The 15704-nt window shown below is 40.7% G+C and overlaps 1 protein-coding gene across 7 annotated transcripts in view; it reads left to right on the top strand.

Moving 5' to 3' along the window:
• Positions 1-4670: 4670 nt before the first annotated feature.
• Positions 4671-15704, top strand: part of LOC148013160 (histone acetyltransferase of the MYST family 1-like) — a 36361-nt gene continuing 25327 nt past the window's right edge. For 3 of the 7 annotated variants that reach the window (XR_015688908.1, XR_015688909.1, XR_015688907.1), the window contains exons 1-3: positions 4671-4950; positions 9615-9723; positions 10319-10387. Coding sequence is in view for 3 of the 7 variants with exons in the window: in XM_087668331.1 (XP_087524457.1) it covers positions 9666-9723; positions 10319-10387 (127 nt within the window). In the remaining 4 variants the exon portion in view is untranslated. Of the gene's footprint in view, positions 4951-9614; positions 9724-9967; positions 10041-10318; positions 10388-15704 lie in introns of those variants that run through there. The other 4 variants (XM_087668331.1, XM_087668330.1, XM_087668332.1 and 1 more) reach the window with 4 other exon arrangements.

Genomic DNA, 15704 nt, shown 5'->3' with positions numbered 1-15704 from the left:
TCAACACAAGTCTTCTCTTCTTCTTTCATCCTCCATAGCTCCTGCCATGCTCTAGATCCATGTTTTTTAACAGATGGCTCGTATGAGAGAGTTGTGCCAATAAGTTTTTCGGCACAACGTCTTGGATCATTGGAAGAACATATTGGAGGGGAGCAAGGACTACATAGTAGCATCCTTGCATGAGGAGTTTCCGGTACTCACTGCAGTAGATAGGTTTTCCACAGGTTGGATGATGGAGTGCATGCGTGCGTACATGTCACATAGATGATCGGATGCACGCAAGGCACTTAAGAGTGGGGCCTCAAAGACTGAGTGGCTAGATAGAGATGACAGGCGCCAACTCAGAGGGGAGACTACAGATTCTCTAGGATATTAGAGATAGTAGCGCAAGGCAGCGAGGGCACGATGGGAGGCAGGAGTGGTCCATCATCTTGGGAGTAGCAGCCACAGGACTTATCTAGAGGACTTTGTAAGTTTTTATTTTGTTCTGATCGCTTACTTTTTTGCAACATCGCTTTTACTAATAATTGTATTTCTAACAGTTGTATTCTATTTTCTTTGCAGCACTCCATTACAAACCGCAATCCCACCGGCCTAGAGACTTGATATGCAGAGAGACACGATCTCACTGCATTGATCGATAAATTATATGCACTGGTGGCCCAGTAAGTCACTCATCTTTCTTGTACGTAGTTACTAATTTGATTTAAAATGCATTATTATATGGTGGACTGATGTGTAGTTGTTTCTTTTTTTGCAGAGTTTATTCGATGCTCCTTTGCAAACGGGATGAGTTTTCGGATGGTGAGGATCTATAGCTCGCGCTTGGATCCGTGGAGTGCATATCATTTTCTTTTTTGGTCTTGTGATTTATGTAGGCATTTTTTATACACTATGTTATTATCATCCTTTGTATCTTGCCATGGTTCTATGAGTGCTTTCATCAAGTGATGTTATATTTATTTTATGTATCAGTCTTGTGGATTCGAGTACACTTTGCCTTCATTTTGACAACCATTGTACACTTTATTATAACCCTTTTGTATGGCCCAAATACAACACATAGTGCTACATGTGGACACTGCCTTGCCACAATTTTTTTTCTTTGTAACCGTTGTTATTAGCGTCACAAATTTACCTGCACACGTTGTTATTATCATCATAGTTTACGTCTCAAAACTTCGCTATTTGCATTGCAAATGCACCGCAAAATAACGATGCAAATAGGGATGCCAATAGTGACGGTTCTATGGCGTCACTAATACCGACGTGTTTAGCGACGACGGGGGTAATTTTTTTGGTGAACATTTTCATTGCTTTGAACGTTGGTAAGAGGCCTGTATCTTGTAGTGGGTGTCCTGTGCATCTCTATTGCTATAAGTTGGGTAAGTTTTTGTGATGTTATGGTATGTTTGATACTCTCTCCAAGAGCTTTCCAATAGTTATCTAGATTTGTTTGTTTGATAATCTTAGCAAAAGAGCTTTCCAATAGTTACCCTTTGACTTGGCTTATTGTCTTATAAGATCCATACATTTTCTTCTACTCAAGTAATAGCTAACAGTTGGCCCTTACCCTCAACTTTCATGACTATTTAGATAGATATGAAAGTATTCCTTTCAAATTTAATTTCTATAGCAATTCCCTATCCTCACATGTTGTGCCAATTTGTAGGTAGACTAAGTCGTAATAACCAAACAAATCAATGTGTTGAAGCTTCATATATATGCACACACACATGTCCCCCTAACTCCACATAGATGTAAACTTCAAGTGAAGCCAAGGAAAGAAGTTGAGTAAATTTGCAAAAAATCTCAGCTTGGCATACCTATAGGACTCTTGGAAATACATGAGGGTCTTGCTCTTACTTTCATATTCGAGGTCATGGCTACCCACATCTCATTGTGAGTACCTCTCCCTACAATCACATACTATCCTTGGGGAGAGGTCTCTAATTCTCTTATCTCATGCTCCTAAAAGGGGCTTTTGAAGGCATAATGGTTGGACGGAAAGTTCTGAGGAAATTCGGTTGGTAGATGCTAGGCTGCTAGGCACAAGAACGATGCTAGTAGTAGCAAGGCTTATTGCTATGGCTGGAGGAATGTGGTGCAAATGGTTGACTTCTACAACATTGACCAATAATCATGATCATGATGGCCGAGATCTTGAAACAACCAAATGTGCACACAAGGGCTATCAAAATGCTAGCAAGAAATATTGGTGATAGTGATAGAAAGATGGAGAACTTTATTGACAAAATAGGTAGAATTTGCTTCTAAGGTTGGTAGAAAGCGTACTGCATGTGTGTGTGTGTGTCTCTCTCTCTCTCTCTCTCTCTCTCTCTCTCTCTCTCTCTCTCTCTCTCTCTCTCTCTCTCTCTCTCTCTCTCTCTCTCTTGCAACCTTTTGACACCATGCACCTTCCATTTCACATTCACTCATGCCTTCACACGCCATCCATGCACTTGCATGATAGTAAACATTACTTCATACCTACAACAAACATTTTTCATATGCAAAAAGGTGCGACATTTTGAACATTGGGTAAGAAACTTTGATGTCTCCCAATTGATGTTTCTATTGTTTTTGTGCAGGTTTGCTTGCTAAGAGACATGGGCATCCCGTGCATCGCTATTGCTATAAGTTGGGTATGTTTTCATGATGTTATGGTTTGTTTGATGCTTTCTCCAAGAGCTTTCCAATAGGTATCTAGATTTGTTTGTTTGATAATCTTAGTAAGAGCTTTTGAATAGTTATCCTTTGACTTGGCTTATTATCCTTAGATTGATGGTTAGATGGAGTGGGTCAACAAATGGCTTAAGACTTACCTTCACCACCACCATTGCCATGATATATAGCATGCATGATGGGATGGCTAGATACACCTAGTTGAGTTTGCTTATAACAATACCACTCGTGTGAGTATGGGAGTTTCCGCTTTTGAGGATTTCTATAATTATAAGGTGCCCCTCCCCATAATTATGTTCAATGAAAGGATTAATCCACAAAGAAAGGAAGAGCTAGAAAGAATGCATACCCTATTTCATCAATGCAAAGTGAACCTTAAGAAGACACAAGAGCATATGAAACTCTATGCCGATGAGAGACAGAGACCCATGGAGTTTTAAGAAGAAGAGCTAGTGCTTTTGAGGGTGCCCAAGTCTAGGTATACTACATTGAAAGATGGCTCCACAAACACATCGCTATTATGGATCCTTAAACATATTGAAGACTTGGCATGTAGGTTGTAACTCTCTTCTATTACAAATATCCATAATGTTTTTCATGTAACCTGGTTGAAACCTTTCATTGGCTTACAAGGGATTATCTTAAGGAGTTGCCACCCATGGATAAAGAGGGAATTATCCAATATATCCCTAAGGTGATCATTGGCCAGTGGGAAAAGAAGCTTCATACTAGATCCATAGTGGAATATTTGGTGAAATGGAAAGGTTTACCTTTAGATGAGGTTTCTTGGAGACCAATATCGATAGTGGAGAAGTTTCCCTATCTCAAAGAGGTACTTTTGGTTGAAGAATAGACATTTGTGGTCCTTGTTTTAGTGCAGATAAGTCTCAAATACTCCATTGTTTCAAAACTTTTTTTATCCTGATCAATTTTCAGAGATAACTCACCTATATGGGCCAAAAGTACATGTCATCATGAGCTTTCTTTTGACATATGGCAATAATCAAATCGGATAAGTCTATCAAAAGTTATCTTAGTCTTACTACATCAGGGAGATTGTTGTAGATAACATACTGTTCACTATTTGTAGGTTTATATGAAGATATTGTGACCAAGACTTCACCTTTATGGCTTATCATGGATGTACATATGAGTACTTAGTCTTCTCTTTCGATCTAATCAATTTTGTTAAGATTTCTTTAGATTGTCCCCATTTGCATATTCATTGTAAACAAAGTAGTACTATGTCATTCTCATTGAGCAGTTCTTTGCAATAAGATCTTCTTTTGTTTTTGAGGGCAAAAACTTTTAGGTGGGGATAGATTGTAATGAAAGGAAATAGACATTCAATTTTAGTAAGAGAATAATACTCTAGCCACACTAGCACGAGCATAAGATGTAAGAGGATTACTTTTTTAATTATTCATTTAGTAATACAAATCCTTTTCATCTCCAACCTTCTTGCCCAATATCTATGGCTTCCTCTATTTTCTCTCTCTCTTGTCGTTCTCTCTATTTCTAATATTTCTCTCTCCTCTTTATCTCCTTCTTTACACCTACCCAACTTGAGCACTACCAAAATAGGGCCGGCATGCTCTAGAGAAGGAGATCTAGATATGGCTTGAGAGGAGTAAACGAACAACACAAGCCATTAGAGCCTTTGCACATGCACACACACACACGCACACACACACACACACGCATGCACGCGCGCGTGGACACACACACACACACACACACACACACACACACACACACACATCTATAACCATGTGCTCATTATAAGCTATTATTTTGAGAGCGATTTGACTCCTTTGAGAGTCTCGACAGTCTCTTTTGAATGTGCAAGTTAGTTTTATTCAAGCTAGCTTAAAAATATTTGAATTTTTGAAAAATTTCACAAAAGAAAGGGAATAGGAAATTTGAGAGGGTTGGAGAGGAGTGAAAGAGAAAGAAAAGCCAATAAATGTTTCCCATGTGCCTTTGTGGTTCCATCCTCTCACACACACACATCTAAGTTTCCTTTTTTAAGCTTTGCTTAAAAGTTTTCAAAGCTTTTCATAAATAGGAAATAGACACCAGCATGATTTTGAGCTACCATGGCTTCCAATCGTGTTCACAGCGATCGATGGCGCCTTACAACCATAACATCATCGTCGGAACTTACCTGTATGATGTCGAGCAGGGTCGACGCTCACACTCAAACCCTACAGTGGAAGCTGATTCTATCATCAGTTAGCGACATTGCTCAGGCTTGAAAACTAGGTAAGTGCTTGTACATGGATTTCCAGCGTTTGTTTTGCCATCATATGAATGTAATAAGTGAAAAATTCATTGAGCCGCAGCATCAAGTGGTGAGGCAACAAGAAGCTTGAGGCAGCAAAACCAAAGCTGCTTGTGGGAACTATCAACGCTCTTTATTCTATCTGAGATAAGAGACACACACAACCCTGCATGCCCGCAGGACGCAATTGTATTAGCTGAGAAAGTGGGCAAGAGCCATGCTGGCCTTGTTCCTATGTGTAGATAGGATTGCTTGTTGAGAAAGTGGGCAAGAGCCATGCTGGCATTATTCCTATGTGTAGATAAGATTGCTTGCAAGTTGAATGCACTCAGACCTTGATTGCATTAGGATCCTCCTCCTTGGTGGCTCAATCAGAAACAAGGTTCAGTTGGCACAGGAAAGGGATCTGTGTCTGGATTGTGCAGTGGAAGTTTGAAGAATATCCTTTCCATAGAAAATAACATCTCTTTGAATCAAGTTTTTGAACCAAGATCTTGTTTGGGGCCAAAGAAACAGTAGGCCTTGGACTAGAAAGAGTAGCCAATGAAGACAAGAAGCTCGAAATTGGGTGTGAGCTTGGCCTACTTGTCATCCAAGAGTGTGCATATAGGCATGATATTTCAAGATGTGCATGTGGGATAGAGATGGCCTTTTGCTGTAAAAAGGCTTGAACCTTGGGACAGTTGTTGTGGAGCTTCAGTTCAAAGAATATACTGAAGTATTGATTGCTTTCAAGCCTTGACCATAAGAGTTGCTATCAAGTCACAAGGTACACGAAATAGTTGATTGCTTTTGACCATAAGAGTCGCCATCAGGCTTTAGCTCGAAAGGCACAACAGAGCATTGACTGCTTTTGACCATAAGTATCCTAGAAGCTAAACTGCAAAAGCATCGGGTGGGATATGCTCATAACAATGTGATTCTTGTGCTTAGCCACTCTATTCTATGATGTGGAGTTGATTGAGGAGAGATGGTATTGAATGCCATGGCTCTATAAGAAACTCATGGAACTGGTGGGAGATGAACTTGCCTCTATTCTCACTTTGGGCTGCCCCAATGTTGATGCCTATTTGATTTGGCACTAATTGGACCATGGTTATGGGAAATAAGGAGACGAAAACGGAAACATAAATGGAAATGAGAGGGGGAAATGCAATGTCATCACAAGGTCCTTCTAAAGTATGATAGAATTCATGTTTCTAGATCAGATTACTAAAAGAAATTGTTGCAAATAAGAATAGCATGATCAAAAACTTAATGGGTGTGCCATGTGTCTGCATGGTGCACTATGCACGTGTGTTCTAAGGTGACTTGTATGTGAGAATAGCCATTGATTTGTGCGAGCAAGAGAGAGAGAGAGGGGGGGGCGGAAGAAAGAATAGCGAATGAGGATGGCGCCTGCCTTAGCACCATCTGACCTGCTTCTCCCTGCACGCCTGTTGCCGCCCTGCCCCCTGCATGTCACATCTCAACTACCTGTGCACTGTACCTACGCTTGCAGTCCATTTGCTCTGTCTTTGTAACGTGAGAGAGAACAGGAGAGATTGAGAACAACAGAGACAAGGCACAGCCCTGCAGGCACTGCCTTGCAGCTGGTGTGCTTGCACTCCTGCAGTGTGTGCCCTGTCTCTCCTGCGGCCTTCCTATCCTTCTGTCAAATGCAGCAAGCTCCATGATGAACCTACTGCTGCTCCTGCATCCCATGACTCAGGTGATGCTTTGCCTCACTCGTGTGCTCAGGTGGCTTCTACCTTGCAAGATTTGCAAGAACCAAATTGGGAATAGTTGCTCAAGTTTGCAATTCTCTCTTGGAGGAGTATGTCGACCATAATCATTGAGCTATTCCTTCCTGCACAAAGGAGGATATTCTGGATACACAGGTGGATACTTAGAAGGTTCTTTGTTCTTTTTCTGTGTTCCATGAGTGAGGTGTTATTCTTTTCTTTACTGTCTGGCTTCTCATGCTAGCCCGGATCCTTCAGTGGCTGACATCTCTTCTTTAGACTGATTGTGTGGAGGAGATCTTCGTTGGTCCGCGTGGATTCTATGAGGTTGTGCTCCTTTCCACTTTGACTCGGGATCTTTTGCTTACTAAGCAGCCTCTTTTCTTTGATAAGCAGTTGGTGCATGTTGTTTCACGATGGCCAATGGCAGACTTCCAGTCTTTGTTGAAGCATGCATGTCTAGTGTGGGTGGAAGTGGAACGTTGCCCGGTTGTTTATTTTGGCCTGTTGAAGGATGCAATGGCTACAATAGGCCATGTGTTAGTACCCCCAAGTTTGAAGGCAGCCAACTGAAACCGTGTGCATGTTGTGGGATACTGCTGGAATGTGACCCAACTGGTCATGTCTCAATTACAGCAGCATGTGGCCTCTTTGGTTCTGACTAAAGTGAGTTACTTTTGCTGGTCATTGCTTCTCCTGTGGTCAGCTGGGTCACTTCATGGAGGAATGTCCAAATTGAAAGAGTACCTTGGTGGATCAGCCCATGGACAAGGACCAAAACATGCCTTCAACCTCTAGCCAACCACAGATACATCAGCCCGGTCAATCTCAAGGCAAGCAGCCACCTTCTCTGGATTTGGAAACGTGGGGATGGATGGAAGCTTGCTGCAATAGAGGGAAAGTGAAGGAGACTTTCATGCCCATAATACCTACTAAGCCTTCCTCTTTGCAGAATCCCCTCCGTGCTTATTCTCATGGCCGAGATACATTCTCTGATGTGCCTACTACTTCAGTTCCACCTTTTGCCAAGGACCCCCACCCTCCAAACAACAATCGCACTAGCAGCGATCGAGCCAGTCATCGTCGTGCGCACATGGTCTTGCTTAGTTGGCCTTCGATGTTGTTGGTAGAGTCATCACTCCATGGGATCACTAGTATCTAGGTTCTACTTCCCACCCTGTAGATGTGGCTTCTTCCTCATAGGCTGAACATTAGAGATCTAACCCTTTTGCAATTCTTGACAACTTCTTTGAAGATAGTGTACTGAAGACATTGGTAGCGAAGGCTCAGGTCCATGTTGTGGAATCTCGTCAAAACTCTTGATCCTTTGTAGTGCGTCTTGTTTTGGTGTGCCTCTTGTAATCTTGTCCTTTGGTCGTTTCTCAATCTCTTGTATCTGGTTTATGTCTAATGGCCTTGAGCCACCTTGCACTTTGTAATCTTGAAATCTTGTACTTTTTTTCGTAATTAATACAAATTACCCATTACAAAAAGGAGAGAGAGAGAGGATATTATGAAAAAAACGAGAGAGAGAGAGGACATTATGAAAAAAAAAAAGAGTGAACAAAGGATAAAAAAGAGTGAACAAAGGATAAAAAAGAGAGAACAAAGGAAAAATGATAAGACTTGCAATGTGCAACCAGGGTTAACTTGCAGACAAGTGTGTAAACTCAACGGGGGTAGTGAACTCCAAATAGGTGTATGAGGACATGTTTGCAGATAGGTCGTGACGTGCAAGCAGATGTGTAGACACTTGTGAAGGGACTCTAAATATTTCATTAGTTCATGTTGATTTTACTTCCAGTGGTCATGCATTGTTAACTATATTGAAAGCACTCTCCAAGTTTATTTGGGTCTCTTATCATTTCGTATAATCTCCATAAGGTCATTTTTTGGACAAGGAATTGGTGAGACACGTATTATCTCTTAGGAGGGATAATGAAAGGATGATGCCACATGCATGACGATGGAAGCAATTGATGGCGATGGCGATTGCATAAAATGGATACAATGATGATAGATGGGATGGGATAAAGAATGGTTTGCCCAATGGCTCCCTTTTATAGAACTTTTGTCCTATTGAAATTCCAAGTTTTAGTTTTAACTTGTAGTTTAATAGCTTTCTTTTTCAGGCTATATGAGAACCAAATAAATTGGCCAATAATTTGAGGATTAATTTTAGACTACCCGTAGCTTAACACTCATAGCACCAATAAAGTTGACTTGTTCCTTGAGTTTAACATGTGACGGGTATTGCACTATTTTCCTTGGTGTTGTTCCATTGCAAATCAGGCCTAAATTCGGGGTTCCCTCTGCAGTTTTTGGGCCATTCCTTTTGTATGAGAAATTGGGCATGTTGTTTACAGATGACAAGCTTAATGGAACCAACCACTTACTGTGGGCATATATGATGAGGCACGTACTTGTGGCAAAAGGGCTATTGAATTATGCAAATTTGTCCAACATATTTTTTTGCTCAAACATCAAGTTTAGGTGCACTATTGATGCTTCTAGTGTATCATTTGGGGGGGGGGAGGGAGAGAGGAGAGAGAGAGAGATGAAATGATATATGAATGTCTACAAAAGGCCAAATGACTTCTGAGACCATGAGTTACAACCATTTGTGATGATACAATGGTTTGCAAGAACAGTAAGTGTAGAAGAAAATCAACTAAATAAGCTACAATAAAGTGAAACTCTAGTTGATACAATCTATGGTGGTAGAATCTTGGTCTACAAATTCCACTTCAATCTATGAGGTCTAAAGCCACTGATAGGGGGATATCATGGAGTCACATGCAAGGGGATACAAATATTAGGGATAATGTTTTGTTAATTAATACAATTACTCTTTATTGAGAGAGAGAGAGAGAGAGAGAGAGAGAGAGAGAGTGTTCCATCAGCTTTTTTTAATGTGGCAGGTATGGTAATTTGAGTTGCGGTTGTCCTACTTGTCTGATTCACGGGCAGTGATGCAATTTGAAGTGGGGACTCGTGTCCTTTGCCAATCTTCATGGGATAATCAACATCGTACGTGATTGCTAGATTTCATTTTTTAAAGTCCTATCTTTGTCGATTGTACTAGCATATGTGATTATATGTTTGGCCTTCTAAATTTAAGGTGTTACTGTTGATCTTGAGAACCTATTCATATATTGGGAAAATGTGTACACTCTTTGGAAGAGTTCAAAAAAAGAGCCCATTTTCTGGAAAGGTGTATTTTGGAAAGCTAAACCAGTCACTGGCTTAGACAATGCACTCTTTTTGTATGTAGGTGGTGTTTAGGATAGAATTCTTCCTTTGGCCTACGCAGCCTATCCTGAACAAATTACAGCCAACCATTGATGGTAGGCTTTTGCTATTTAACCCAATTATGCCTTTGTGAAAGTGGGGAATGTTGGGGTCAACTTGTAGATAAGAGGCAGCCCTATTCCTTGAGCTTCGAAAGTTTGTTAGTGTGAATTTTGTTACTCTTGCAGTCTTGATACTATTATAACATTCCTGTTTCAAAGCCTCTTCTGCTACTGAGCTGTTTGTGTTTGGCTATACGACAATTATTCAGAAGGTTTTTGATCATGTGTCTTGATGTTGTAAGTAGTAAGATGGTTGTTTATGAATTTTGCAGACACTGCAGAAATTGTTGATCAACGCGATACAAAATTTGGAGCTGAATATTATGTGCACTACCTTGATCGTAAGTACTTAGCCTGGGATATTACTTGATTGAAAAGAATTGATCCAGATAAAGCGTAGTCTTATTGATGAACAATTATTCTGCTTCACGGGGTTTGGCAATTCTTGACTTGTGCCGCTCATTGCAAAAAATTATTACTTCTCCTTCTATCTAAATGCTTCTAAATTCTTCTATCTGAACTCTTCCAAATCCAAGTGCAAGCTTGCCTGCTTGACTTGGGGGGTCATCTTTTACTCCATTCTTCTAGTGTTCATAGCTTACTTCTAGATGTGACATGTTGAGCTAGAAATGTATTACATACTGATTAGCTCTTTAAACCAACCCCAAAACATGTAAATTACCAAAAGTGTCATTAAATAGGGAGTAATTCTAGAGAGTTTCCATACCTGCACTTTCTTCTCCTTTTCCTGGCTTCATGGACAGGTGAGGAGTTTGAAGAATTCATGCACAACAAGTATGGTCCAACTTACCTCCGTCTTGCCAATTTTCCTTCTACATCTAGACCGATTGGTGAGACTAGCCACCTCTTTGATCAAGAAGGACATACAACATTTGTGACAATGGGCAAATCATCTTCTTTATCTCAACTAGGCCCAATGTTAGGTTCATATAACCCCTTTGAGTTATATGAAACAAAACCCTCTCCTGCTTCTCCTTTTGTTGTGCATGATCTGGATAATTTTTAGTATGTCAACTATAATTAACGAGACTCTAGACACAGATGTACATCTATAGGTATGCCTGGAGTGTACCTTCTGTTTCTTCTGAGCATAGAGTTGGCACTTCTTTATTACACTTCCCTCCCATCTCATCCACATCTCTTGAATCTCTTTCTTTTGCATTCAATAATCTTGGATTGCACTCCACTTGTGCATCTAGCACATTGGGAGCTGGGCCTTTCATGTTTGCTCCTAGTTTCTTCTATTTCACTACACCCCATGTCTATCTTCATATGAATGTCAATGTGCACCCTAGTATATCGTTAGGGGGAATGCTACCCTTTAATATTGTGCCTTCCACATTTTTGCAAATGAGCACATCCTTTTATCTTGGGATGGCTGTGATAGGCATCCCCTTGACTACTCTTGGTCACTCATCTCCCCCTACTCATCGACCTTCCAGATGATGGGATTTCTATCCTTTGCTTATGGTGTGTCATCTGACACTCCATAGGTCACTTCTATGTAGGGATTACCATCTTCTATTCCACGTATCCTTATCTCCCCTTCATGGGCTACTCATATGGTCACCATGTTCATGTGCAGTCAATCCATTCCCACACTCAATTTTGAGCTTTAGGAGTTTCCCATTAAGGAAGGGGATGATTTGAAAGTCAAGTTGGACGAATATAGGCTGTTACTCATTGAGTTCGCTATACTATTGTGGTTCTTCGAAGTTGGACGATGATTAAGTCACATTTTGACGCTTGGACTCTCTTGGTAAGATAACCATCGCATTAGTAGTCTTGATAGGACATTGGGCAAATGACATGTATTGTGCTGATGCCTTGGCTGCTTTGGGGTGGGACACCTTAGGGTAAAAATGGGCTCAAGCTTTTCTTCCAATCCCTTTTTGGTTTTAGTTTTGGGCCTGAGAGGGGATGTTGAGCTAAAAATTCATTACATACTGATTAACTCTTTAAAACAGCCCCAAAACATGCAAGTTACCAAAAACGTCATTAAATGGGGAGTGGTTCTAGAGCGTTTTTGTGTCCCACATGCAAAATCCTAATTTGGGAGGATAGAAGGATCTATAAATAGATTGGATGCCCACCATTTAGGCCTATCCTTGTCTTGTAGGTTTCAGTCATTAGCCCTCTTCCACTAGCTGTCCAACATTGAGCGACTACTGCCGCAGATCAGTTGCCATGATCTTTAGGTGGTTACAATCCTGTGTTTACCGGTTTCAGCCCCAAAGACAGCTGCGTTTTGGTTTTGAGCCTATTGCCCTTCCGTTTCCAGAATTGATTTGATTTGCATTTGCATCTACGTTAGGTCATTTTTGTATTTTTAGTACTTTTTTTAATTAGCCTTTCCTTCGATTGGTGGTTACTTCACTTAGGATTTCTCTAGTGGATGACACACATCAACACCTCCCTCAGTCCACTCCCTTGGGAGCCATTGGTTGTTTGACAGCTTTGTCCTTTAGCATCTTATACATTCTTTCCTTTATTTATAGCATTGATTCATTCACTTTAGAGTTCTCTTTCTTCTCTATTTGTGTTTGTGATTTTGCATTTTTGTGTTTTGCATTTAGGGTTTGCGTTTATTGCATTACCATCTGAGTTGTTGTGTTTTAGTTGTGTTTGTACATTCTGTGTTTTCTTAGTAAAATTCCTAACATGTCTTCACATGACCCCGTTGAATACATTTGTTACTTGTAGTGATTAGGTAGATTTCTAGGAGTTACTCTTAGCTATAATCAATACGAAACATGGGAATGAAACCTTATAAGGGATTTGTGGAACCTAGTTCTTTCCCCATTTTGCTTCATATTGATAGAGAAGATGGCTATGTCTAGATGGGGTCGTATGTGGTGAATTATAGAGTCTTTTTACAAGGTTTGTTATGAGATTTGCTTGGTGTACATGAAGGCTTTGGAATCACATCCTTTTAGAAATGCTTGTTTTGGGGCAGCTTAATGTGGCTAATCAGTATCAATGCTTTCTTAGCTCAACTCCTCCTCTCAGGCCCAAAATTGGAACCGGCAAGGGATTGTATTTGTCCAAGCCCATATCTTTTTCTATCCCCAAGGTGTCCCACCCCAAAGCAGCCAAGGCATCGGGCAAAGGGTATATGATGGTTGCCCAGTAACCTACCAAGACTATAGAGGCAATAGCTATCTCATAAAGGGAGCTCGAGTGACCACCCCAAATAGACTAAGGCATTGGACAAAGGGTGCTCCTTGGTTTCTTGGTGGCCTACTAGGACATGCAAAGGTGGATGGAACCACAATGGACTTTGATGTTTTTAATCTCTTTTTTAAAAAAGGGCTTTCAACCTCGAGTTTGATTTAGCATTAAGTTTATGTTTTCAATTAGTATTCGTCCTGTTGAATAATCTATGTCTCTACTACGGGAGAATAAAGGGATGGTCAGACCTAAGACATCACAAAGCAGGCAAGCTATACCAACCACCACTTGATGTCAGTGACAAAGAAATCTATGGGGGGGTGTATGCGGCTAAGCAAAAAAAGATAGGTGGAAGAAAGAAAAGATTGCTATATGAGTTGTTAGGAATATGGTGGATCTAGAGTCTACTAGTCCTTGATCTAAAAGAGTTAAATGCACACATATGTATGTTTACAAGAATAGGATGTCAATGCATGGGATTATGCAAGAGGCAATGCAAATCATCATGCTCATGCAAAATGCTGTGCAACAATGCCATTTGGACAATGCCCTTGTTGGGGAATTGTTTAGTTACCCAAGCACCTTTTACAATTATAGTCATCTAGCGGATGTGGAGAATGATACAATGTATAAATGATGAATGTTTGTGAAGCAATAATGAATGAAAATCCTATCACCCTCGAGATAAGGAGATTGCCCTCTCTTAGTGTGAAAGGGAAAGCAAGAGGGACTCTTCTCTTCAATCTGAAGTAGTAAAAGGGGGGGGGGGGGGGGAGGGTGGCGATACACCCACACCAATCCTGAGTAGCAAGTACTAAAGAATTGATTGATTGACCACTTTGGTCAATATGTTTGTAAAATTTTTGGTTGAAGGCACAAACTCTAGGCGGATGGTATCTAGCTAACAACTTCCTCTTTGGTGAAGTGGAAGTGAACACCAAGATGCCATGTCTGTTGACCAATGATGGGTTTACCAGCTAGTGCTATAGCACTTTGGTTGTCACAATAGAAGATAGTCGGTGAAGCACATGGGAGGTAGAGCACAACTCGTAATCCTCTCAGGTAGACAACCTTTTTGGTGCCATCAAAGAGGGCTTGATACTCTACCTTGACTTATGGCTTGACCATGAAATGGAAGCCATGCCTAAAGAAAAGATATAGCCTTTATGAGATCGTTGGCGGGTGTTGGCATTTGTAGTCTAGTCTGAATCATTGTATCCTTGAAAAAGCAAACCATGACTGTATGTGAGATTGTATGAATAAGTACACTGACCATATCTCACCACATGCATACAAGCAATCTGATTTGACATCTTAGGCGCATTGGAATACTAATTGAGTAAGGAGATAGAATATGCAAGGTCTAGCCTAGTATGAATCAACCAAAGAAGTTTCCCTACAATAGATCTATGGGTATGCTCATGGAAGGGCTGACCTAAGGAATCCTTAGAAAGCTTCACAGTAGAAGCAAGAGGTGTGGCCACAGGCTGTGCCTAATTAGTTTAATATCGCTCAACTAGTTGAAGGGCGTACTTCTGCTGTGAGACATAAATACAATCCTCAAATCAAACTATCTCCATCCCCAAAAAATAGGTCAATTATAGTCATCTTGAAAGTGAAACAAAGTTGGGCCTTTATGTCTGCTACGGTAGTAGAATTTGAGCTTGTAATGAATGAATCATCTATGCATAGAAGGATATAGTTGACCCCCTCTGAAGTGATTTTTACACATAGGTTTGGGTCATAAGGGGTAGAATGATAACCATGAGTTCTAAGAAATTCATCCATGGTGCTTGCTTCAACCCATAAAGAGCTTGTCGCAAATCAAAGACCTTGTCTTTATAGCCTCTAGAAGGAAATCCGAGAGGCTACTCCACATAGAATTTCTCCTTAAAATAACCGATTAGGAAGGTACTTTTGACATCCATTTGATAGAGCGGCCAACTGTGTCGAGTGGCTAGTGCAACTAACAAATGGAATGATGTCAACCGTGCAATCGGTATAGAGGTCTCCTCATAATCAATGCCATGTTTTTGTCGAAAACCTTGCACTACAAGGCGAGCCTTGTATTTATCCAAAGTTCCATCAACTTTTAATTTGGTCCTAAAGATCCACTTGGTCCCGATGACTTTCCTATGGCTCGGACAATCAATCAAGGTTTGAGTCTTATTTTGGTCAATGCTCTCAAGTTCCTTTTTCCATGGCCTCTCACCATTGGGGATGCTTTAGAGATTTCTGCCAACTCTCTTGCTTAGAATACTCTATATAATATGTCATAAAGATAGACACAAAGGAGGCACTAGGTGCAAGCCAGGGGTAGATTTTATAGGATCCTCCAGAGTGGAATCTAGTAGAAGGATCTTTGAATCCGCATGGTTTGCTAGTATCAGTGAGGTAATGGGTCTCGTAGAGGAGGCCCAGATGTTGAAGACTCTGCAAATGGATTACGAGCGGGTAGTAGATGCG

Source organism: Lygodium microphyllum, chromosome 26 (genome assembly GCF_053477565.2).
Source record: "Lygodium microphyllum isolate KBCC chromosome 26, Lygodium_microphyllum_v1.1.10, whole genome shotgun sequence".
Classification (NCBI taxonomy): Eukaryota; Viridiplantae; Streptophyta; class Polypodiopsida; order Schizaeales; family Lygodiaceae; genus Lygodium; species Lygodium microphyllum.
The sequence above is the reverse complement of the archived record's forward strand: the minus strand, read 5'-3'. Positions and strand labels throughout refer to the sequence as shown.